The sequence below is a fragment of the Toxorhynchites rutilus genome, chromosome 1, assembly GCF_029784135.1.
Source record: "Toxorhynchites rutilus septentrionalis strain SRP chromosome 1, ASM2978413v1, whole genome shotgun sequence".
NCBI classification, from domain to species: domain Eukaryota; kingdom Metazoa; phylum Arthropoda; class Insecta; order Diptera; family Culicidae; genus Toxorhynchites; species Toxorhynchites rutilus.
The window spans coordinates 128,197,759-128,223,380 of NC_073744.1; the positions used below are offsets into that span (position 1 = coordinate 128,197,759).

General features: G+C 39.1%; 1 protein-coding gene across 3 annotated transcripts; it reads right to left on the reverse strand.

Moving 5' to 3' along the window:
- Window positions 1-269: 269 nt before the first annotated feature.
- Window positions 270-25,622, reverse strand: LOC129774708 (zinc finger protein 771-like). Of its 3 annotated transcripts, none has more exons than XM_055778590.1 (13): window positions 25,567-25,622; window positions 24,353-24,777; window positions 24,152-24,235; window positions 23,996-24,079; window positions 20,527-20,610; window positions 20,387-20,470; window positions 20,247-20,330; window positions 20,107-20,190; window positions 2,408-2,491; window positions 2,268-2,351; window positions 2,128-2,211; window positions 1,988-2,071; window positions 270-562 (listed from the first exon to the last, which is right to left on the reverse strand). In XM_055778590.1, exons 1-13 carry the CDS (start codon window positions 25,605-25,607, stop codon window positions 534-536), a joined length of 1,335 nt encoding a protein of 444 aa, XP_055634565.1. In that variant the 5' UTR covers window positions 25,608-25,622; the 3' UTR covers window positions 270-533. The 3 variants fall into 3 exon arrangements, with proteins under 3 accessions (XP_055634565.1, XP_055634580.1, XP_055634573.1); XM_055778605.1 differs by lacking the exon at window positions 25,567-25,622 and adding an exon at window positions 25,402-25,556; XM_055778598.1 differs by lacking the exon at window positions 25,567-25,622 and adding an exon at window positions 25,402-25,556 and having other exon boundaries at window positions 271-562; window positions 24,353-24,780.

The window sequence follows — 25,622 nt, forward strand, 5'->3', positions numbered from 1 at the left end:
GCGGAACGCAGCTTACTGTGACTCATATACTTGTAGATTGCAGAGGACTCGACGAAATAAGAAGAAAACATGAAATGAATGGCACAATAGCAACTATTCTTGCCAACACCAACAGGCAGGAAGAAGCAGTAATCAGGTTTTTGAAAGATGCAAATGTGTTCAAAGAAATTTAGTTTAGTTAGTTTTCACTGTATTTTAATTCTTTTCGTTTTCTCCTTCAGTAAATGACACGAATGTCACATTGTGATAAAGTGTCTTAAATCAAATAAAAAAAAAAAAAAAACTAGCTGTGTCCAGGGGCTTAACAATTTCGAAAAAAAGAAAAGATGAAAATGACTTTTTTACTTCTTTCTTTCTCTTCAGTCAGTTTCAAATTCGATATTGTGTATTCACTACGCATACTGAAACATCGGTTCTTCAATTGCGTTCTTTTTTGTTGTCTTTTCCTTTTAATTTGAAGCCAGATACTTTCACTTGACGATTGAAACTGTGCGAATACTGCTTTCAACTGAATGTTTCGTTCGATTCCATTTCTACAAACTGGATTGTCCCGGACTGGATTCTAAAAAAAGAGGAAATAAAAGAGGTATATAAGGGCATATAGTCACACATCAAACACCTTTCACTAATTACGCCTGCTGGCATACTGCACATCCTTTCATATCGTCATTTTTAATACTTTTAGTGAATACGGAACGAAATTTTCATTCGAATATAAGATACTAGCATACGATAAAAGAATATTCCATTTTCATTTGACGATTTGATAACTTCGTTTGTGAAGAATGAAAGAAATGAACGTGAAACGAAACGAGACTATACGAAGGTAAATTAATATTCTCTTTATTGAGCATGAGCTAAAGCGTGAAGAGAGAGTAGCACTATTTTAAGCCTGCATTAGTTTGCATGAAATTGAAAGGCGTTATACCAGGGACAGACATACAGCTGTACTTGCGTTGTACGTGTACAGCGTTGTACAGGTACCCTCGTACCATGACAGACATACTTTGGTTGTACATTGTACCGTATGTCAAACTGACAATAAGAAATTTTCCCAATTTTCGCCACATATTTCAATGAAAAAGGTTTTTATTTAACGTCTAAACTATCAAACGCTACAAAAAAGCCTCCAATATGAGTTATTAACTTATGAGAAAATCAATGAAAAGAACGTTTACCAAGTGCTTTGATTCGGTTTGTTCATGCTACCCACCACCAACAGTCTATGGCGCTGCGCACAGTACAACTGTAACCATGTACAGCGGTAAAATAGGTCGGTACAGGTACAGCGATTGTACTGAGTTGCTTGCATGGTTCTAGCGCTGTACATGGTGACAGACATACAATTTTCGAAGTACAACGCTAGTACAGTTGTATGTCTGTCATAAGTATTATACTTATGACAGACATACAACTGTACTTGCACTGTACTTCGAAAAATGTATGTCTGTCACCATGTACAGCGCTAGAACCATGCAAGCATCTCGGTACAATCGCTGTATCTGTACCGACCTATTTCACCGTTGTACATGACTACAGTTGTACTGTGCGCAGCGCCACAAACGGTTAGTGGTAGGTAGCATGAACAAACTGAATCAAAACACTTGGTAAATATTCTTTTTATTGACTTTCTCTTGAGTTAATAACTCAGATTGAAAACTTGTTTGTTGTGTTTGATAGTTCAGACGCTAAATAAAGAACTTTTTCATTGAAAAATGTGGTGAAAATTGGTCGAATTTCTTATTGTCAGTTTGACATGCGGTGCAATGTACAACCAAAGTATGTCTGTCATGCTACGATGGTACCTGTACAACGCTGTACACGCTGTACAACGCTAGTACAGCTGTATGTCTGTCCCTGATATTAGACTCATTGTTAAGTGGCGATATGTCAATTGAAGTGAAATTCCAAGGTGTGTCTGGGTGTGTCCTGTCACGTCCCGCGTGTTGTGTGTTAAAATATTAAAAAAAGATGATTTTTCACTCACCCACGTGTAACCGAATGTGCTTTTGGAGCGCATTTTTAAGCTTGAATGCTTTCGGGCAATGTGGACAAGGGTGGGGACGTTCATCTGCAAAGGAAATGCTCAGTTGAATAGTTCATTATATTAAAATATTCTTTACCAACCCGTATGAGTTGGAATGTGTTCTCGGAGCGATGAATGATACCTAAACGCTCTCGGACATTGTGGACAAGAATAAGGACGTTCATCTGCAAAGGGAATGCTCTGTTGAATGTTTCATTATAGCAAAACATCCTTCACTAACCTGTATGAGTTCGGATGTGTTCTCGGAGCGTATTTTGATCCTTAAGTGCTTTAGGACAATGTGGGCAAGAGTAGGGACGATCATCTGCAAAGGAATGACTTTGCAGTATAGTTCAGCATATTAAGACAACTTCTACAAACCGGTATGGACCCGAAGGTGCCGTTTAAACGATGTATGTTGCCGAAACGTCTTCGAACAATGTGGACAAGAATGGGGACGTTCACCTGCAAAGATGAAAAATATGATTTGTTGATATAACAGAAAGTTGTCATGAAGGTTACTGAATCACTAGCCAGGGCTGTGGAGTTGGAGAAAAATTTCCCGATCCCGACTTCCCGCAATTATTTGTACAGACTCCGACTCCTACACTTGCTTACAAAAATTAAATAATTCGAAACCTGGTTTTTTATAAAAACTTTTCATTTGTGATTTTCTCTGATTGGACAATGAAAACAAGCATCAAATTGCTTCAACCAAATCCTCCTTCATGGAGGCTCGTGGACCGGACTTCACAATTTTCAAAGCAGCCTATCTACGCTAAATAGAAAATAAATAAGAACAAAACCTTTGTTTCTCCAAAATATATATACTCTTATTAAGGCACATATAGCGTTAGCCTGACGGGCCGGGAGTTTAATATTTTGCCAATTTTTGCCTTACGACTATGTTAGTAATATGTAACCGACTACTCGCGGTTGGCTCGAGGTTAGTACTATCAAGGTTCTCATAATTGGTAGGTGTGGCCGACACGGGATACTTCCTATTGGGGTGCAACTGACCATTAATCAGGGACGTCCCCTAGTCTGTACCTCATATCAATCGTGATGCATCTCTGTTGACTCGAGGAATCCAGTAGAATGGTCACTGGCCGGTACAATCTTCAGCTCGTGTAGAGTCGTCATGAGCGGTACAACTGAGTTGAGTGATCAGTGGCCTGCACAACCTTCGACCTGGAGTCGGTAATTTTTTCCGACTCCGACTCCTGATATAGTGAAATTCCTTCTGACTCTGACTCCGACCCCATAGCCTAGAAAGATTAATTCTCATGTGGATTCGGATTAATTTTACAAAAATATTTTGATATCCGCGAAACGATTTTTTTCAAGCAAACATTCGGCTTCCTTCTGTGTGTTTTCCAAAATTTTCGAGGGATGTCGCTTCTTCTTCTCGTAAAGCCAGCGCTACACGATGCTACGAAGACCCTCGAATGCTGGACGTTCGATGATTCGACGCATCGTGTAGTCGACTGACGAGCTACGAACCTCCAATGTCGAGTGTCGAATATTCGCGTTGGAAGGTAATCCGTTCGTTGTGGATTACCTTCCAACGCGAGTGGCACGAGTCAAAGGATTTTTGTCATTCGTTGATTCGGCACACGATGACATTCGATACACCGCTACACGATTCGTCCGAATCTAATGGCGGGTTTACATTAGGAAGATCTATAGCTATAGATGGATTTATTCACGTGAATATAGGTGTAAACGGGTGAGAATAAATATGATACACTTATCCGAGGTATATATAACTTGAATAAATTCAGCATATGTAAACGCTTGTGAATTTCTCACTGGTGAGAAATCACTAAAGTTGGATGCAGTTCTACTTCAGGTGAATAAATTCACCGAAAATATGAATATATTCATTATAGAAGTTCACGCTAGTGTAAACGGTTGATGCGATTGGGTTTAGACTAGTGATATATTCATGTGAAGAAATATGATGAGATTTATAGAAATCTTCGTATAATGTATTTTCTGAGCTGCACCATTTTTTTGTGTTAATTCTTCAACCGAATGTCACATATTTCAAACAATAAGTACTTTCCTGTTATTTTGGTATGCAAAAAAAATAAATGTGAAGAGATAAAGAAAACGAGAAAACGTAGATTTGATAATAGGAGTATATGTTGAAATACATGAATTAAATTCATAGTTCATTTTATTTATCAAGAGATTATGGGCCTTACCGTTTACACTTCACGATGAAATCGAAATGAACGATGCGTCATTAAATTTCGATTCACGAGTCAAAGAAAATTATGGGTTGTCAGGTAGAATGAACCCTTTTCAAATAGAAATTATGAACAAAAATTAAATTTCCTGTATCAAATTAGTGTGAATGTGAGTGTGAATGGAAAACTTTGCTTTCTTCATTTAGTAAAATAATCTCGTACAAAAATTGTATTTGAAGATAATTTTATATTATAATGATAAGTTTTAGTGAGAATATCGGAAAGTGTATAGAAAATAGGTCAAGTTAGGGTAAGAAAGACGTGCTTCAAGTAAATAAATAACGCCAAGTAAAAATTTTCATTCAGATTTTAGCAATTTAAAAGTGCCTTCGGACTGAGTAGTAAGGTTGTTGAAAACTAATTTCGTATCCAGATGTCGACACCGTATCGTTGTTATTTGTTATTTGATCCTAATTTTATTGCTAACTGCTTTACTGTTGGAAAATAATTGAATGTTCTTCTCTGCTAGGCCGCTGCTATTATGCTATGCTAGATGGCAAGAGAATCACAAAAAGATGTAGGGTGGAAATTCCGATGCAATGTTTCCCTCTCTTCAGGAACTGAGCACCGGACGTAACAGAAACGAAAATATACAAACAATCCATAATAGAAATTTTCGCTAAAATGAAATGTGAATGCAACTATTATTCAATTTTGAATATATTTGGCAACACTGTGAAAATTTTGGAAATCCCATTTTTGTATATTTATCTTTGTCAATTGTTTTCCTCATCAACCAATCAGAAGCCGAGTTGCAAGTGGTCCGAGTTTGATAAAAGAAGTGGTCCGGAATCGGCCCCCTATTGTCATGTCTCGTCTCAGGTCCGAATCTATCTTTGACAGATTGGTTTGTTTACAAGTTTTAGATGAAGGAACTCTCGCGTAACTTTTGAAAAGGTCCAATGTAACATTTTCGTCAACTCGAGAAAAACGAAGTTGAAGACCCGAACATTATTCCGCGAAGTGTCTTAAAAGTTATCGATCTTTATCGCTCCTCTCACCACTAGCGATCAAGAATAGCTCTCCAAAACCAATCATAGCTGTTGTACCGTGATTTGAGTTTAAAGTTGAAACCAAGGAGCGAAAAATGTTACATTGGACGTTTTGACTGCCCGCGTTTGCACATTGGACATATTACGTTGCACGATAAGAATTTGAAACTAACTACTAAACAACAATCCAAAAATCAGCATTTCGTTCTAAAGACAGATTATTATTGTTATCACCCGTTGAATTGAACTGCAATCGGTAACAACTACTGTAAGAAACAAAAACTCAAAACGACCGAAGTACGACTTCGTGTTTTTTTGACTGCTTTGTTACTTCGGACGTTTCGGGCATCGGAGGAAAGTGGCGTCCGAAGTAACAGTCAGGTGCTTAAAATCCGAATCTGTACATTGGATATTTTTTTGTATCGGCGATAAAAAGATGAGGAAAATAGATACGTGATCGATTGTTTTTGTAATGCATTCAATGATTGAAGACTAATAGCGTGCATCCATTAACTCGATTTGTTTACATTTGTTACATAGGACCTTTTCAAAAGTTACGCGAGAACTATGAAATTGATTCATAAAATTCAAAATATTCGGCAAAATTTTGCAGTTTAATAACGTTGATTTCAAGCATTTTTAATTTACAGCCCGATATCAGTACAATTGCTACGGCAACAATTTCAATACTCGTATCGTCATCCAGTTTCCTAACGTTTTTGATGGTAAATAAAAACAATAAACATTCGATCCAAATACTCGCCGAATGTTTGGACCGAGTGCATTGAATCGAACATTCACTTCACCGTGTAGCAGCACATTCGTCACAACATTTGTCGATTCATCGAGCCAAATGTTTGAGTCCAACAATCGAGTGAAACGTTGGACGAATCGTGTAGCGCCCGCATAACCGTTTCATCCAATGGGTGGCTAACCGGCCATCTTTTCGTTGTCAGCATAGAAAATCTTTAGCATAGAAATCATAAGCTAAAATCAAAAATAGAGTGCTTCGTGCAATCCTGCTGCAGTAACTTAATCGCAAATCGCAAAATAAAGCTTCGGGATCATTGGCTACAGGCCATCGCAAATGTTGATTATATTTACATCAATGTTGACTCCAAACAATAAACAATATGTGTGCGCTGCGCGAGCTCTAGCTTTAAAAGCCTAAATCAGCTTTAAAATTATGTATATCCCGTCTTCATGCATTGGTTTTTCACTAAGTTACAACGTTTCTAAAATAGTTAAAAACTTTGTTTTTCATACAATTTAGTCAATTAATCATCGAATTATCATTGTGAATCTTCAAAAACAGAGTTCAAACTGCTAGAAAAAGTACACTTTTGTATACTTATGAACTAAAATAGAGTATTTATTCGCCAATTTCTGCAAGTTGGTGACATATGTCCTCCATAATTGGTACACTTACCCTAGTGCAAAGTTTGCAACCGATTATCGGGTATACAGTCAATCTCAAAATTAAGTGTACACCGCGTGCTGGTTTGTTATTTTTGAGTTTTTCGGTGTTAAAAAGTAAATAACTAAATGCGACTTATATTCATCGTAGAATCGATCTATTTCACTCTCATGTAGTGATAAGAAAAAAGTTGATGGGTCTGAGCCTAGTGACAAGGACGGGATCTTGACATAGGACTGTGATTGTGTGTAGTAATTGCATTAAAATTGAGTTTTTCATTATTCAAAATCTGTATCTTTTTCTCTTTTGATACATCAAATGGATGTCCTGGAAAAACCGCTTCCTGTATGTACTTGTATCCTTTAAACGGGTTACGACATAACGTGGTAGAATTCGGTACCGCATTCTGTTCAAAATATACATAAAAATACCATTAAAGCCATTACTACCCTTTTCTTCTGTTTATTCAATCATGCAGAAGAAGACAAAGAGTCATCATGTATTCATTTTCAAACACAAGTCTAAATAGTTAAGACCTACATTAATATAAGCCTGAGTCAAATCAATCTATGACTACAAAAAATATATTATAGATAAAAATAGCATTATCTCCTTCGTTACCACGTTGTCCGGAACATTGTTTGTAATAACTTTATAGCCCTGTAAGATCGCGACTACTCAAGCTATCATAATCTGATTTATGAGGGTATACCCTTTCGATATTCTAAATCAGCAGCCATTTAAATTCATTTATTGCATTTTCACATCACCAAACAATATATACAACACTCGATATTACGACATCCTGGACCACAATTACACAAATTGTTAGTAGTGAGACCTACACGATAAAAACATGAATTGAGCACAAATTGATTGGACAACATACAATATAATATAAAATTAATGCCTATCATCGGTAAATGGAGAATAATTCATTTTACGCATCAACTCACATTATGAGCTAACGCCCGAATTTAGGCAAAAAGATTGCTCGTTGCGTCGGGGAGGAAGCGAGTGGATAGTGCAATCGAAAGAAAACATACCCAATTAAATCGACAAATTGTTAACTTTTTTACTATATTCTTTTTTACTATCTGGATAAATTTCCTGTCTAATGATATATTAGGCTGTCAAAAAAGTCCTGCGGTATTTGTTCATAAAATTAGTTACAATCATCTGTTTTAAGTCAAATATGCGCCGTTTTGTTCGATGACTTGTTCCCAACGAGATGCCAACTTCATAATACCCCTGTTATAGAAGCTCGCTTCCTTATTGGCAAAAAACTCGGATAGCCAATTTTCGCAGGCCTCTTTTGTGGCTAACTTCTGACTACCTAGCTCGTTCGCCATGGACAAAAACAGGTGGTAGTCACTTGGTGCAAGGTCCGGACCATACGGCGGATGCAAAAGAACCTTCCATCTGAGCTCCCGGAGCTTCTGGCGCGTCACCAAAGAAATGTGTGGCCTGGCGTTGTCCTGATGGAAGACAATGCGGCCTCTGTTTATCAAAGATGGCCTCTTCTTCATGAGTGCTACCTTCAAGCGGTCCAGTTGTTGGCAGTACAGGTCCGAATTGAGCGTTTGGCCATGGGGAAGCAGCTCATAATAGATTATTCCTTGACAATCCCACCAAACACACAGCAGAACGGCCAGGAAGGCCGTTAATGAGGACTTGGCCACCGTCTGAGCCGCTTCAGCGGGCTTCGACCACGACCGTTTGCGCTTCACGTTGTCGTAAGTGACCCACTTTTCATCGCCAGTCACCATCCGCTCCAGAAACGGGTCAATTTTGTCAAAGATGTTTTTTTGCGTCAACGAGTGTGGCACCCATACATCGAGCTTCTTTGTGAATCCAAGCTACTTCAAATGGTTAATAACGGTTTGATGACTTATCCCCAGCTCTTGGCCGATGCTACGGCTGCTACTATGCCGGTCTTTCTCGACTAATTCAGCGATTTTGTCGCAATTTTCGACGACAGGCCTTCCGGAGCGTGGCGCATCTTCGACGACCTCTACACCAGAACGAAAACGTTGAAACCATCGTTGTGCGGTGGAAATGGAAACTGTATCGGGTCCATAAACTGCACAAATTTTATTGGCAGCTTGAGATGCATTTTTGGCTTTGTCAAAGTAGTACATCGCATTGCTTCGACAACTTGCAAGCAGATCGGTCGAACCTATATTTGATCCGATACAGGTGTTTTTTACATCCGTTTCTAGTGTGTATTTTTTCATCTGGTGCGCTGCGAGCGAAGTAAAGCTCATAAAAAGTGGTGCGCTATCGAGACAATCCGGCAGCAAGACACATCATCACACACGCTACACAGCGGTGGCAAGTAGAAGTTTATTTTCCTCTTTCTTTTTCCATCATTCTGTATAGCTTCAAACTTTGTGTTTACCAAATCGGCAAGCGTTGGCATTAGGGGTGTCCATTTTGATACATCACCGTTGAACTATTATTGGACCTTTTTTCATTTTCAAATTACACATAACAAAAATTGAAATAAATTAAAATTTCAACAATAACTAATATAGAAATATAATTTCTTTTACTAATTTATATTTTCCAAATTATTATATTCTGTTCATATCGAACAGTTGTCTACTTCTTCGTTTTTATTAATATGGCAGAGGGCGGGGAGGATCCCCCATCCACGCCAAAGAATATATCAGATAATGAACCTCCTCCTGAAGAGCAGGAGGATGAAACAGAAGATGAGGAGGAAAATTCTGTTTACGAGATAGAAAGCTCTGAAGATGAGGAAAAAGACGAGAAGCAGGATTTTCGTCTAAAAGAATGATGGCGCCAAAGGTCCATTTATCGTATACTTTAGACGAAAATCCAAACCTCTTAACGTCATTCGCATCTCAAAAGAGTTGACACAGAAATTTTCCGAAGTTACCGAGATTACTCGGATGGGGCCAGACAAATTACGAGTTGTCGTCTCCAGCAGAACCCAAGCGAATGACATAACGCGCTGTGATCTCTTTGCGATCGAGTATCGCGTATACGTACCCTGTTGCAACGTTGAAATAGACGGTGTAATAAACGAAAAGGGTTTGACTCGAAAAGAGATACTCGATGGTGTCGGTCGCTTCAAGAACTCTTCACTTAAAAGTGTGAAGATTCTTGCATGCGATCGACTGAAATCTGTGTCACTTAAAAATGACAAAAGAGTCCTCAATCGGACAAACTCTTTTCGTGTGACATTTGAGGGTTCCGCCCTTCCTAACTACGTTGCAATAGGTGCACTTCGTTTACCTGTTCGGTTGTTTGTACCCCGGGTAATGAAATGCAACAAATGTATGCAACTCGGTCACACGGCCGCCTATTGTTGCAACAAAAAACGTTGCGCAGATTGTGGAGAGAGCCATGATGAGAATCCTTGCCCGAAAGAGCGCAAGTGTCTTCATTGCGGCGGGACTCCTCATGATCTTACTCAATGCCCGGTGTACATACAACGAGGGGAAAAAATCAAGCGTTCCTTAAAAGAACGTTCCAAGCGGACTTATGCAGAAATGCTTAAGAGTCCCGTTCCAACGACTCAGGACAATCCCTACTCCATTCTTCAGAACGACGAGCCTGTTGCTGACGCTCCCAATGCAGGAAGTTCCGGTACATCGCAGGGTGCCATCAGGAAAAGAAAAATTACTTCTTTTCCATCACTCCCCAGAAAGAAAACCGAAACTTCCCAAGTTGGAATGAAAACTCGAATCGAACGTGCTGAGAATAGACCGAAGCAAGTACCTCCTGGTTTAAGCGGTTCTTCTACGCACCAGGGGTCCTCAGCACTTCCCGGAGCAGCACCCAACACGTCTGCTCCTTTTTCGCGGTCGAGGCAACAGCCACAATCTGGCTTGCTTGCGCTTTCTGACCTGGTGGACAACATTTTAAATGCTTTAAATATAAACGACCCTCTTAAAAGCATAGTATTAGGTTTGCTTCCGATTGTGAGAACATTTTTGAAAGAAAAATGTGGTTTTTTGGCAGCGTTCATTTCCCTCGATGCCTGATTCAGTGCAAGAGGTCAAGGATTTGACCACTGTAATACAGTGGAATTGCAGAAGCATTATTCCCAAACTAGATCAGTTTAAATTTTTAGTTCACAGCTCTAACTGTGATGTATTTTCTCTCTGTGAAACATGGCTTTCTTCAGCCGATGAGCTGAATTTCCACGATTTCAACATTATTCGCCTCGATCGAAATGACTCGTTTGGTGGCGTACTATTGGGGATTAAAAAATGTCACTCCTTCTATAGAGTCACTCTCCCATCGATGACAGGCATTGAAGTTGTTGCTTGCCAGACACAAATCAATGGCAAAGACCTCTGCATTGCTTCGATATATATCCCTCCCAGAACTACGGTAGGCCGCCATCAGTTCTTTGATACTATCGAGGCAATGCCGGAGCCGCGGGTAATCTTAGGTGATTTTAACTCCCATGGAACAGCATGGGGATCACTCTACGATGACAACCGTGCCACTTTGATTTATGATCTGTGCGACAACTACAAATTGACAGTTTTGAATACTGGGGAAGCAACCAGAATAGCCAACCCTCCTGCACGGGCAAGCATGCTAGACATATCTCTATGCTCTTCTTCGTTATCCTTGGATTGCATGTGGAAGGTAATCCAAGATCCCCACGGTAGTGATCACCTACCAATAATTTTATCGATCGCTAATGAATCAAGCTCTCGTGAGTCAGTCAATATTTCGTATGACCTCACGAAGAATATTGACTGGAGAACATTTGCGGAAATAATATCTGAAGCAATTGTTTCAATGCATGAACTTCCTCCACTCGAAGAGTATAACTTTATATCGAGTTTGATTTACGAAAGCGCACTTCAAGCTCAAAAGAAACGTGTACCGACTACCACTTTCCGACGTCGTCCTCCATCACTTTGGTGGGACAAGGAGTGTTCAAAGGTCTATCTTGAAAAATCATCCGCTTACAAAAAATTCAGGAAAACTGGATTAGTGGAATGGTTTCTAAAGTACCAAGCTCTAGAAGCCAAACTAAAAGGTTTGATTAAAGCAAAAAAGCGTGGATATTGGCGGAAGTTCGTCAATGGTTTGTCAAGGGAGACCGCTATGAGCACTCTTTGGAATACGGCTAGGAAAATGCGTGGCTGGAACCATACAAACGAAAGTGAGGAATACTCTGACCGTTGGATTTTTAACTTTGCAAGGAAGGTTTGCCCCGACACCGTTCCTGCACAAAACGTCGTACGCGACATTGCACTTCAAAGCGATTATGAGAATTTTTCGATGGTGGAATTCTCAATTGCTTTTCTCTCATGTAACAATTCAGCTCCGGGGTCGGACAAGATTAAATTCAACTTGTTGAAGAATTTTCCCGACTTGGCAAAACAGCGTTTGCTGAACTTGTTCAACAAGTTTCTGGAGCTGAATATTGTCCCGCATGACTGGAGACAAGTGAGAGTGATAGCCATACGGAAACCCAACAAGCCGGCTTGCGATCACAACTCGTATAGGCCGATTGCAATGTTATCCTGTATTCGTAAATTGTTAGAGAAAATGATTCTACTTCGTTTGGACAAGTGGGTCGAAACAAACAATTTGCTGTCAAATACGCAGTTTGGCTTCCGCCGAGGTAGAGGGACAAATGATTGTCTCGCGCTGCTATCTTCTGAAATCCAAATCGCATTTGCTCGCAAAGAACAAATGACTTCCGTTTTTCTCGATATCAAAGGGGCATTTGATTCAGTTTCCATGGAAATTCTCTCAGAGAAGCTTCATAATCGTGGACTTTCACCAATTCTTAACAATTTCCTGTACAATTTACTGTCAGAAAAGCACATGATTTTCTCTCATGGCAGCTCGAAATCTTCTCGTTACAGTTTTATGGGCCTACCACAAGGCTCCTGCCTAAGCCCCCTCTTGTACAGTTTTTACGTCAATGATATGGATGATTGTCTAACTAGAGACTGCACGCTGAGACAACTTGCACACGATGGAGTTATTTCCATCACGGGTACTAATCCCGTCGCTCTGCAAAAGTCGTTGCAAGATACCATGAACAATCTGTTCACGTGGGCCCTCAAGCTGGGTATCGAATTCTCTACGGAGAAAACTGAAATGGTCGTTTTTTCTAGGAAGCACGAACCCACCCAATTCCAGCTTCACCTATCCGGCAAAACGATCCAACACTCTATGTTTTTCAAATACCTGGGTGTATATTTTGATTCTAAGTGTACCTGGGGGAGACACATTGCGTATTTGAAACAGAAATGCCAGCAAAGAATCAATTTTCTCCAAACAATTACCGGAACATGGTGGGGTGCCCATCCAGGAGACCTCATTCAGTTGTACAAAACAACGATATTATCAGTGTTAGAATATGGCAGTTTTTGCTTCCGATCAGCTGCCAGGATTCATATTCTTAAGCTGGAGAGAATACAATATCGTTGCTTGCGTATAGCCATGGGGTGTTTGCATTCGACACATACGATGAGTCTCGAAGTTTTGGCAGGAGTACCCCCGCTTACTCTTCGGTTCACAGAATTATCCTACAGATTTCTCATCCGTTGCAAGATCATGAATCCATTGGTGATTGATAACTTCGAAAATCTACTCCAACTGACTCCTCAGTCAAGTTTTATGTCTTTATACCATGAGTACCTTACCCACGACGTGCACCCTTCACCAGGCATCTCCAACCAAGTTTGCTTCCCTTACTTCTGCAATTCCTCTGTCATTTTTGATCTGTCCATGCGACAAAAAATCCATGGAATCCCAGATCACCTACGCTCCGATTCTATTCCGCCGATATTTTTGGCAGAATATGGGAAAGTTAGATCTGATAAAATGTTCTTTACTGACGGTTCATTCATAAACGGGTCCACTGGCTTCGGCATCTTCAATGAAAATTCCAGTGCCTCTTTCAAACTCAAAGATCCTTGTTCCGTGTATGTCGCTGAACTGGGTGCGATATATTACGCATTAGGGATCATTGAAACATTGCCCATCGACCACTATTTTATTTTTTCAAACAGTCTCAGCTCAATAGAGGCAATCCGTTCAATGAAAGTTAATAAACGCTCATCTTATTTCCTAACAAGAATAAGACAACTATTGAGTGTTTTGGTCGAAAAATTATTCAAGATTACCTTAGCATGGGTTCCCTCTCATTGCTCGATTCCGGGGAATGAGAAGGCGGACTCGCTAGCTAAGGTGGGTGCTTCAGAAGGCACACTTTTTGAAAGGCAAATTGCTTATAATGAATTTTTCCACATTCCTCGTCAGTACACGCTCGTAAGATGGCAGCGCATGTGGAGTGGAGATGAGTTCGGTCGTTGGTTACACACGATTATCCCTAAGGTCTCGACGAGTGCATGGTTTAAGGGATTGAATGTAGGTCGTGATTTCATTCGCGTGATATCTCGGCTTATGTCCAATCACTACAACCTAAACGCGCATCTCTATCGCATTGGGCTCGCAGCAAACAATCTTTGTGATTGTGGCGATGGCTACCACGACATCGAGCATGTTGTCTGGGCGTGTATCCGGTTCCATGCTGCTCGCTCTCAGCTCTCTAGAGCACTGAGAGCACAAGGCAGACAATCGGATATCCCCGTCCGGGATATCTTAGGTAGCCGGGATCCTGATCTTCTGCTTCATCTATACCTGTTCCTCAGAAACGCCGATGTCAACGTTTAATGATGTTTCCTTCGTTGTGTCCCCGTTTCATATCCCTCCTATCCGATCGATAAACTTTTACTTAGTCGCCACAATACATACACACACTCTTTACAGATGCACGGGCCGAAGGTTGTGCAGTCCACTGATTATTCAACAAGAGCCAAAGGTTGTACCGCTCATGACAACTCTACACGAGCTGATGATTGCGCCGGCTAGTGACCATTCTATCCTGGATTCCTCGAGTCGAGAAAGACGCACCACGTATGGGGTACAGACTAAGGGGGCGTTGCTGATTAATGGTCAGCTGCATCCCAATAGGAAGTATCCCGTGTCGGGCACACGTACAGAGCATCGAAGACTGCGACATACCAATTATGAGAACACTTGTAATACTAACCTCGAGTCAACCGCGAGTAATCGGTTACATATTACTAACATAGTCTAAGCAAACATTGTCAAAATATTGAACTCCCGGCCCCGTTAGGCTGACGCCATATGAACCTTAATAAAATATATATTTTGGATAAAAAAAAAAGTAGTACTGTAAAATATGTCGGATTTTCTCTTTATTTTGCTCCATATTTGCGACACTATAATCCACGAACGACTTAACCAAACAAAACACTGTCAAGGACTATATTATAGCGCGACAAGCTATAGTATGACTCGATACAATGAATACAACTAGAACTACGCGCTTACAACGACACCTCGCGGAAATACCGCAGGACTTTTTTGACAGCCTAATATAACACAACATATGTCACAATAACCGTTTTGAGTAATATGCTTTTGAAAACTTTTAATAAATCGTTACATTTTTCGTAGAGTGATATCAAAGACATAGTCCTATGTCGAAATTCGATTGCTCACATTTCTACGTCATATATGAAATACAAACAAAAAATCTCTAATTAAGACGTGGTAAAATTGAGTGTACACTTTAAGCTTTTCTTAAAAAGAAAATTCAAATCTTTACAGAAATGTCAACAGAGCTTAAGCTTGAGCTTGAGCTTGGATAGACTGTACACTTCATAGTTGCTCTCCGTGATTGACCTGAACACACAGAATGGCGCTTGGAACTAGCAAATCATTCTCGTTGTGCAATTTTCGGTGATTCGAGCTTTAAATGGTCAATAACGACGCCGGCCACGTCCTTACAGTCACCAGGGGAAAGGAAGGAATGTTAGTATGATAATCGCCGCCCGATTATCCTCTAGAATTAATTGTACTGGCTGGCGATGTATTTCATTATTTGTCGTACGAAATCGTCATCGAATCGGCAGAAGATTATTCTTCGGAAACCTGATAAGGTAAACGAGAAAATTCTTCTGAAATTAACTGTACTGGCGATGTATTTCAATTTTTATTTGCCTACTCTACCTGAACACACAGAATGGCGCTTGGAACTAGCAAATCATTCTCGTTGTGCAATTTTCGGTGATTCGAGCTTTAAATGGTCAATAACGACGCCGGCCACGTCCTTACAGTCACCAGGGGAAAGGAAGGAATGTTAGTATGATAATCGCCGCCCGATTATCCTCTAGAATTAATTGTACTGGCTGGCGATGTATTTCATTATTTGTCGTACGAAATCGTCATCGAATCGGCAGAAGATTATTCTTCGGAAACCTGATAAGGTAAACGAGAAAATTCTTCTGAAATTAACTGTACTGGCGATGTATTTCAATTTTTATTTGCCTACTCTTTATCAAACTCTAATCGCGACGGAGAAAAAATATTTTTGAGAAACCTGATAAGGTAACTGATACAATTCTTCTAAAATTAATCGGACCATCGATATATTTCGTTATTTATCGTGCTCCTCTTTATCGAACTCCAGTCACAACCAAGGATAATTGTTCTTTGGAAACCTGACAAGGTAACCGAGAAAATTTCTCTCAACTTAATCCGACCGGCGCTAGACTACGTTATTTATCGTGCACACTCTTTATCGAACTCTAATTACGGCGGTGGAAAATTATTTTTGGGAACCTGATATGGTTGCCTAGAAAATTTATATAAAATCAATTGTATTTTAGTTATTTATAGTGCCTACTTTTTGTTGCACTCCAATCACGATGGCGGAAAATATTCTAGAGAAACCTTATAAAATTACCGAGAAAACTCCAATAGAAATTATCGAACCGGCGATATATTTCTTTATTTATCGAGCGTATTCTTTATTTGGGAAACCTAGGAAGGTAACCGTGAATACTCCTCTCACCCAATCGAGTCGGCAATATACAGGGTGGGCCATTTAAAGTGGAAGGATTTGTTTTTGCAATAGCAAAGTAAAGAAGTGGAATTTTAAATTTTTTTTTTTAAATTCATTTATTTTGGTCCAAAGAGATTTGTTCTAACTACTTTTTGATTATGATATCTCGTTAATGACCGCCTCTGGCCTTGACCGCAAAATGTGCCCTTTTTTCGGTATTTTCCATCACTTTGCCCAATGTTTCGGCCGATATGGCAGCAATTTCTTGTCGGATATTGTCTTTCAGCGCAGCCAGGGTCCTTGGTTTACCAGTGTATACCTTGGATTTGAAATATCCCCATAAAAAAAAGTCAGGAGGCGTCAAATCAGGTGATATCGGTGGCCAGTCATAATCGCCGTTTTTCGATATTAATCTTCCGGGGAACATTTCGCGCAATAATTTGGTCGTGGCAGCCGCTGTATGGCATGTAGCGCCGTCCTGTTGGAACCAGTAATTGTCCAATTCATTTTCACGAACAAATGGCAATAAAAAATCGGTTATCATTGTCCGATAACGCTCCCCATTCATGGTTACCGTTGCTCCATTTTCGTTTTCGAACGGCATCAATATTCTCGTCGAAACGTCTTGGTCGTTGTCTGGACAGATGACTGGCATTACCAACACTACCAAACGATATAAATTTGGCATATAATCGACGTATAGTGTTGTCTCCAGGCGATGTTTTAACATTATTTTTATTTTTCCACGCACGTTTAGTTAACACAATTGAGAAGCTATTTTGAATGTACAGCTGAACAATTTCAACGCGTTGTCTAAAGGTCACCTGCAATTAGTGCTCGCGAAACCTAAGTGTGTATTGTTCCATGGTTAAAATTGTACTGAAATGGCGCTTCCAACGCAGTATGACATTTGTTAATCTGACATCTCTGTCAAAAGTTATGGGGTTGCCAGATGCTTCCACTTTAAATGGCCCACCCTGTATTTCGTTGTTCCACTATTTGAAAAATTTAACCCGAATCCGATTAACAAATCCTGCTCACAGACACGCGGAACATGATAGTGAACATAAAGAACACTGTCAGGCTCTAACACGTTCAAATCCAAATCTATATTAAGCCAAAAATATCAAGAAAAATGCACAAGTTCATCTCACCATCAGAGATTGAAGTTCGTTCATATTTGTTTTAGAATATTATGGCACATCTGACATCTGAAATTTGGAATAATTCCAAGTTATCTCCTCAAGACAATAAGTGCAAAAACATATGAGGGACTCAGAATGCAAGGGGTGTAAGTTATTTGATCGATTTCTCTCTTTTTATTTAGTTAATAACTCAACTGCAAAAATGTTCCAATTTAAGCCCATCAATGTATTTGCAGCGAAATTATGACCAAAAGATAGAGTGTAGAGAAATCGATCAAATCACTTACACCCCTTTCATTCTAAGCCCCTCATATCCGATCGCAAACATGGCCATGTTATGTATCGCAGAACCGAGATGGAAAATGAAAGCGGGAAGATTTTTAAATCCTAACAGAGAAACTACATTTATGAGCAAAGAAGAGATATACGGATACGAAAATGAGAAAAATGGAGATTGAGAGAGAAAAATGGAGAGAGAGTAAGATAAAGGAACTTAGCCTTGTTGAACTCGTCGTCACCGGCGTAAAACTGGATCTCGTAGGGCGCTTGCAGCGTGCATATGTATTAGTAATCTGTTGGGCAGGCAAAAGAGATCGCTGCATAGGATATATATGGATCGACACGATTGAGCTTTGTTTGAAAAATGATTTTAGCGAAATAGTTACAAAAATTACACGTAACTCTATATTAATAACATGCGAATACATGTTTCTTTACATGAAAATATTTACTTTTAGCGTCTAAGCCATATACACGGAGAAAAATTTAAATTTCTGTTATGGCTATGATCCACATCAATGGAAGCAGATTGATTATTCAAAAAGTTTCACAGAAAAAGTGCAAACTGAACATTACGATTGTAAATCCGGATTAAGTGAAGTGTATTCCCATTTAGGCTTTATGCTTTTTGTCCTGGAATGCTGGCTTCGTGAAGAAGTAAACTATAATGAACATTCGTGCGCAGATGTCCTTAATCGGTGGTTAGTTCCGCCAAAAAAAATGATTGGTTATGTTGGAATTAACGATATATTCAGCCAGAAAGATCAACAAACCCTCAGTTATGATTTCCGGTCACTTGAATGGTCTACGGAGAAATTAAATATGTTTATAAGAAAACTGATCGCAAACGGAGAAAATCTATTCATTGGCCAACTCACGGAAAATATAAGGAAGCATTCGAACGTTACCTCGAGCCTCTGTGATTTTGATCTAGGTGCGAGTTTGTTGATAATCCATTTCAATCAATTTTTCGATTCAAATCTAGTGGGAAAGTCACTCAATGAACATCGTGAAATAGGTGCTAGTAAATTGAATAATATGTGTCCCACAAAACTCTTGTTCATGAAATAGCTTGCCTAACTGTTTCACAAAGTTCATGTTAGTTATATGAAAAATTTCACGCTAGTAGGAAGACCGCAACTATATTTAAATCATTTACAAGAACGCCGATTGATAATAAATCCGCTTCTGCTGCATAGAAACTACGAATGTAAACAAAAGATGTGTGTCCAACACATGCTCTGCATGTATGTGTAGCAAGAGCCCTATTCTCCAATGCCACCACTCTCGCTAAGAGATACATACATACACACAATCGCACGCTTTGGTGCACTAAAATGCAATAGATGGACGCTTCTAGAAACAGCACGTCCGCACGCAGAATTTAAACTTATTCTTCAATCACATTTTGTTTCCGTTTTCATTATCACAAAACTAAAAACACATTTGAAATCGGGTGATTCGGACTGTTCCAGAAATATCATCCTTTCATATCATACTAGCAAAGCTTTCGAAAAAAAAACGAAATGAAATAACAGAGCAACCAAAAATCACGTCAGCACTCGGTGACTGCTCTCGCGAAACTCCTCTTTTCAGAAATGTTAACAGATAACAAAAATCAAAACCTGTTCCGAATAAATCACGAGAACTTTTTTTTGAGCGTGATATAATCGAGACGTTACTGTACTTCGTTTGAGGGAACACAGGAACGCCGTAGTCAACAAGGGACCCAAGTGCAGCAACTTACTGTACGAGGGGTACGAGGCTAAACCATAAAATCAACTGGGACAACGGGAAGCTCAAAAAGAGTGTCAGGAAGGCCTCCTATCTAATTGCATGAGAAACTTGAAGAAACCAAACATTAAATGATTTTAGTTTAGAGGCGAATGAACTGATAATTTTAAACCCTCTTAAAGCCAAAAAGAAGAAGAAGAAGAATGATTTTAGTTTTCTTCGATGTAATCTTTATGTAATCAGTTGAATATCGTCCCATAGATGGACAGCATCGAGCCAGAATTCGGTTGATGGGCGTTCCGTGTGTTGTGTGCGACCAACAGTTCTTGCGTTAACACAATATAAAAAAATTAGTAGATTTTCACCTACCCGTGTGTAACCGAATGTGTTGTTGAAGCGAGTTACCATACTTGAACGCTTTCGGGCAATGTGGACATGGATAGGGACACTCACCTGCAAAGAAAAGGCTCTATTGAATGGTTCATCGTTGTAAAACATTCTTCACCAACCCGTATGAGTCAAAATGTGGCCTTGGAGAGCTGATAAAGTTTTAAACATGTTCGGGCAATGTGGACATGGATGGGGACGTTCACCTACAAGAGAGTAACACTGGTGAATGATTCATTATAGTAAAACGTTCATTACCAACCCGTATGGATTCGATTATGCTCCCGAAGCACTGAAGCACTCTTAAATGCTTTCGGACAATGAGAACATGCATAAGGACGTTCACCTACAATGGAATAACCCTGCTGACCCGTTATGTATAATAAAACATTATTTACCAACCCGTATGAATTCGATTATGTCCTCGAAGCGCTGAAGCACTCCTAAATGCTTTCGGACAATGTGGACAAGAGTAGGGACGTTCATCTGCAACGGAATGACCATGGTGAATGATCCATTGTAGACGGATTTCGCGCCATCTCGACCTGACGTTGGCATGACCCTCTCAGAACTCAATGAAACTTTCTAGGTGTGAGACCTTACCTAATTAAGCAACTTGGCATACTTAATTTTCCGAAAATTTGTCTAGCTAACATATAGAAAGGGCTAAAATTTTAATCATTTTTTTATAAAATTTTTTACTCGAAAATAGTAAGTCTTACAAAAAAGTGATCTATGGAAGAGTTTTAGAAAATAATTCAATTTTCAAAAAAAAATACTCAAAAAAATTTTTTTTTAATTCCTACACTGGAGAGAATCGATTTCAAAAACTAAAAGTCGATCAAAATGGTCGTCTCAGATTTTGATGAAATGGCAAATAAATAGTAGATATATAAAAATGGATTTCTGTCTGTCTGTATGATTCTCATGGACTCGGAAACTACAGAGCCGATCGACATGAAAATTGGTAAGTGGGGATTTTTGGGGCCGGGGAAGGTTTTCGTCATAGTTTGAGACCCCTCCTTCCTCTGTCATACAAATGAAACACAAATTTCTACATTACTCGAAAATTAATCAAGCAAATGTAACCAAATTAGGCATCTGAAGGTTTTAGGGTGCAACAAATGTTTCTATGGTGGTTAGAAACTCCACCCCACTCTCTGAAGGGGGCTGCCATACAAATGAAACACGAATTTCTACATTACTCGAGAATTAATCAAGCAAACGAAACCTAACTTAGCACGTTGAGGTTTTAGGGTGCACTAAATGTTTTACGGTGGTCCAATACTCCTCCCCCTTCTCTAAGGGGGGGAGGGGGGGGGGTGTCTGCCATACAAATGAAACACAACTTTCTGCATTACTCGAGAATTAATCAAGCAAATGAAACGAAATTTGGCATGTGAAGGTTTTATGGCGCAATAAATGATTTTATGGTGGTTAGATACTCCTTCCCATCTCTTAGGGGTGGCTGCCATACAAATGAAACACTAATTTCTACATTACTCGAGAATTAATCAAGCAAATGCAGCCAAATTAGGCATCTGGAGGTTTTAGGATGCAATAAATGATTCTATGGTGGTTAGATATTCCTCCCCCTCTCTTAAGGAGGGCTGCCATACAAATAAAAGACGAATTTCTACATTACTCGAGAATTAATCAAACAAATGTATCCAACTTAGGGCATATGGAGGTTTTGGGGTGCAATAAATGTTTCTATGGTGGTTAGACACTCCAGCCCTCTCTCTAAAGGGGGACTGCCATACATATGAAACACAAATTTCTGCATAACTCGAAAACTAATCAAGCAAATGGAGCCAAATTTGGCATGTGAAGATTTTAGGGGACACGAAACGTTTCTTCTCTCTTCTCTCTCTAAGGGGAGAAGAGGGGAGGGGTCTGTCTTTATGCTATCATATTTTCTGTATCAAACATTTAGTTGAAAAATCTTGAACGAGAGTTGTGTCTGAAAATAATCTTATATTATAATAATGACTTTTGGTAGAAGTACTAGGATTTTTTTAGTAAAAAGTAAATTCAACGGAGTCGATTAGAAGACCAATCAAGGAACAGTACTGCGATTGGACTTATTAACTTGAGCTTAGTGAGAAAACGTTAATGTTTGAAGGTATTGATAACAAAAAACAAATTTTGGTCGGGACGAAGTTTTCCGGGTAAGCTAGTGGTAGATAAATATTGCCCTACAACTCTTCCATACATCGCAACTTGTGCATATTTAAGGCATAAAAGTTTTTCGAGCAAAAAACCTTTTCAAGATTTTTTCTTTGTGTACAGTTATAGAAAAAATCAATAACAGGTAGAAATATGACCCTTGGATGCAAAAACACAGTTTTCAGCTTGTTTTTATAGTCAATATGTTTCAATTCAACGACAACACTCAAACAATAGCCATCTGATAAAAATCTCCTGATCGGTCGGTCTGGTATCGGATAGTTGCTGTAGATTTAGGTATCTATTGAGAGTCACTATAAGTCACTGTAGATATAATAATAAATGGATTGTATAAATTAGGATTGGGCGATCTTTATAAAAAGATCGATCTTATTGAATCGATTTTCCAAACAGCGTAGGGATCGATCCACTGATTAAATCAGTACCAAAGAATCGATCTTTGCTGAATCGATTTTTGAAAAATTAGAAGCTTGTTTCGATTTATATGCTTATCCTATATGAATACTGTCGTTTCTTTAAACAGGGAATACAAATTTCATATTTCTATTCAAATATCAAAAGCATTTCCTCTTGTTCCACAGCATGAAGGCCACAGCTACAGGGAATTCATCTTGCGCCGTCAGGTAGTTGTTTTATTTGATGAATTAATCGAAAAAGTATCATTAGAAATTGAACAACAGCCCAGAACTTAGCTAACAATGATCCCATAAAAGCCAATCGTGCCATACGATTCTCGATTTTGGCGCCAGATCTAAAAAACAACCTTTCGCCAGTAATTAATGTCAACATCAGGTTCATTGATCCTACGCGCAGCCTGTTACAGTTCATCCCCTATGTAGCTTCCATTAGTTCTGTCTCTGTCAGCATTTGTACTGAAGTAAATCGTAGAAGAAGCGATCCAAATGCTGACATTATGTTTAAAAGAAATGTTAGCTGGCCTTTGGTGAGATAAAAAATCGATGAACACTGAAAAACAAATCTACAAAAAGATCGAAAAGATCGAAAGCAGAAAATCGATTTTCTCGATTTTCTCGAGTACAAAAGATCGATCCAAAAAATCGGAAATCGGAATGGAAAAGATCGATTGTTTGAGAATCGATCCGGGATCGCCCAATCCTAGTATAAATACCTAAAGGATGAATAAAATGGCTCTGCAGTTGTTTGAAAAATACCATTTCGTTTCTGCGTAATCATCAGAATTCAACAAAGAAAAGTGTGACATTATTTATCAACATGAGTCAAGCCGTGATCTCCAGGATTTGCAAGGATTGTAAATGCAGTGCTGGTATTAACCCCCTCCCGTATTATTTAATACGTCACACATCAAGTGATTTCACTACTCTGCTGAGCGTTCTAGCGCCCTATGTCATGCAAGTACACTAAGAGTTAGACTCGATGTTGTACGGGAAAGGGTTAGCAACCTCAAGTGTAACCGTAGTAAACTACGTCGGTTAACATCAACAGTAATTGAGAAAATACGTTTACCGGGATATACCCATCCGTTGTATGATACAAAGCGAATTTGTGAAACTTGTTTGGCAGTGATTTAGAACAATAGGTGTGTTCCAAAGAAAAAACGACGTATAGATAAGGATAAAACTAGTCAAAATATAATAATATATAGTTATCCCATAGACGAGTTGGCGCGAAATTCGTCTATAGTAAAATATTCTTTACCAACCCGTATGTATTCGAATGTGCAGATTGAGCGTCGAACTTTGTCTAAACGTTTTCGGACAATGTGGACAAGAGTAGGGACGTTCATCTGCAAAGGAATGACCATAGTGAATGATTATAAATCATCATTTACAAACATAGTAAAACATCATTTACAAACCCGTATGAATTCGAATGTGATATTTGAGACCCGTAGAACCCGTGAATGATTTCGAACAATGTGGACAACGATGGGACCGTTCACCTGCAAAAAAAAAAATGCTGAATTTTTTTATTAAATAAAACTTTTTCTAGCAGCCCCGTTTCTCTCCTAAAATATATCATCAGCCAATGTGTACAGAAAATAACGCCACATCCTCACCCGTGCAAATGGTTGATGTACTGTCGTCTTCTTCGTCCATATGGTTGATGGAGAATTCATCTTCGAGTTCTCCTTTGATTTGCGTCCCAGTTTCCTGTTCATTTAACCCAAAATCCGCTGTTGGGTTTGTCTCATAAATCTTATCATTAGCCGACAGCTCGTGGTCATCGATCATTAACTCCGGTTCCATCTTGATGTCAGTCGGTTTGACGCTGGGCAAAATTTGGAACAAGCTCTCGGGAATGTTATGGAGGCTTATAAATTCTTGGCGGCATTTGTCGCACGTGGAATAGCTGCTCAATTGGGAAGTGAAACCGCGTAGCTTCTGCAAGATAATTTCTAGCTTCTGTTCTCGATGGTGAGTGGGAACCAATGCGTGACGAAATTCTTCATTGCATATATCAGAGCAAAAACTGCATTGGTCTCTGCTGGAATGGAAAGCGACGAAATGCAACTTAATATGTTTATACCAACACTATATTACGATATACACACGGATTACAAATATTTGTTCGATTGAGGAACACTTTAGTTAAGGATTAGCAAATAATAAGAATTTGTTATTAAGCTGATTAGAATTTTTCTATATCTTTTCAATAAAGCATAGAATACGAGATTATAAGGAAATTTGCTCAAATGAATGTGCACTTAATCTTCCATAAGGATTTGTAAGATGGGGTGATAATGCTTTACATACAAAAACCATACGGTTTATATTATTGTCAGTTGTTCAAAAGATGAAATAATCACCCCCTAGTTGGGCGTACAAATTCGTACTAAACAAATTCCGCTCAACAAAAACAAGAAGATACAACGGAAATCCAAGTGCCTTGAAAAAAGAAGTGATTCATTTATACCACTTTTTCTCAACCTGTTCGCTTTTTTTCTTGCGATTTGAGTAAGAAAGCGGAATAATATTCTACTTGCAAAGATATGTTCTGTGATGAAAGCTTGAATTTCTGTGATTTCCCCAGTTTCTTCCGTATATCAACAGAATAGCATGCCTGGAATACGAAAAGGCTTCCCAAACATTCTCTCAATAAACTTACAAAATATTGCTAACAATCGCCATCTCACTCCTATAGCGAAATTTTATTTCTTCAAGTGAATTTAAAGCACAAAATTATCCAATTATAACATAGAAATGTTAAAACTTTATATTTCGGGAGCAAACACAACAAGCTATGAGCAGTTCACTGATAAGCGGACCTTACACGGTCAAATTTATTGACAATATGATGACATTTGAGAGCATAATGACAGCTGAACA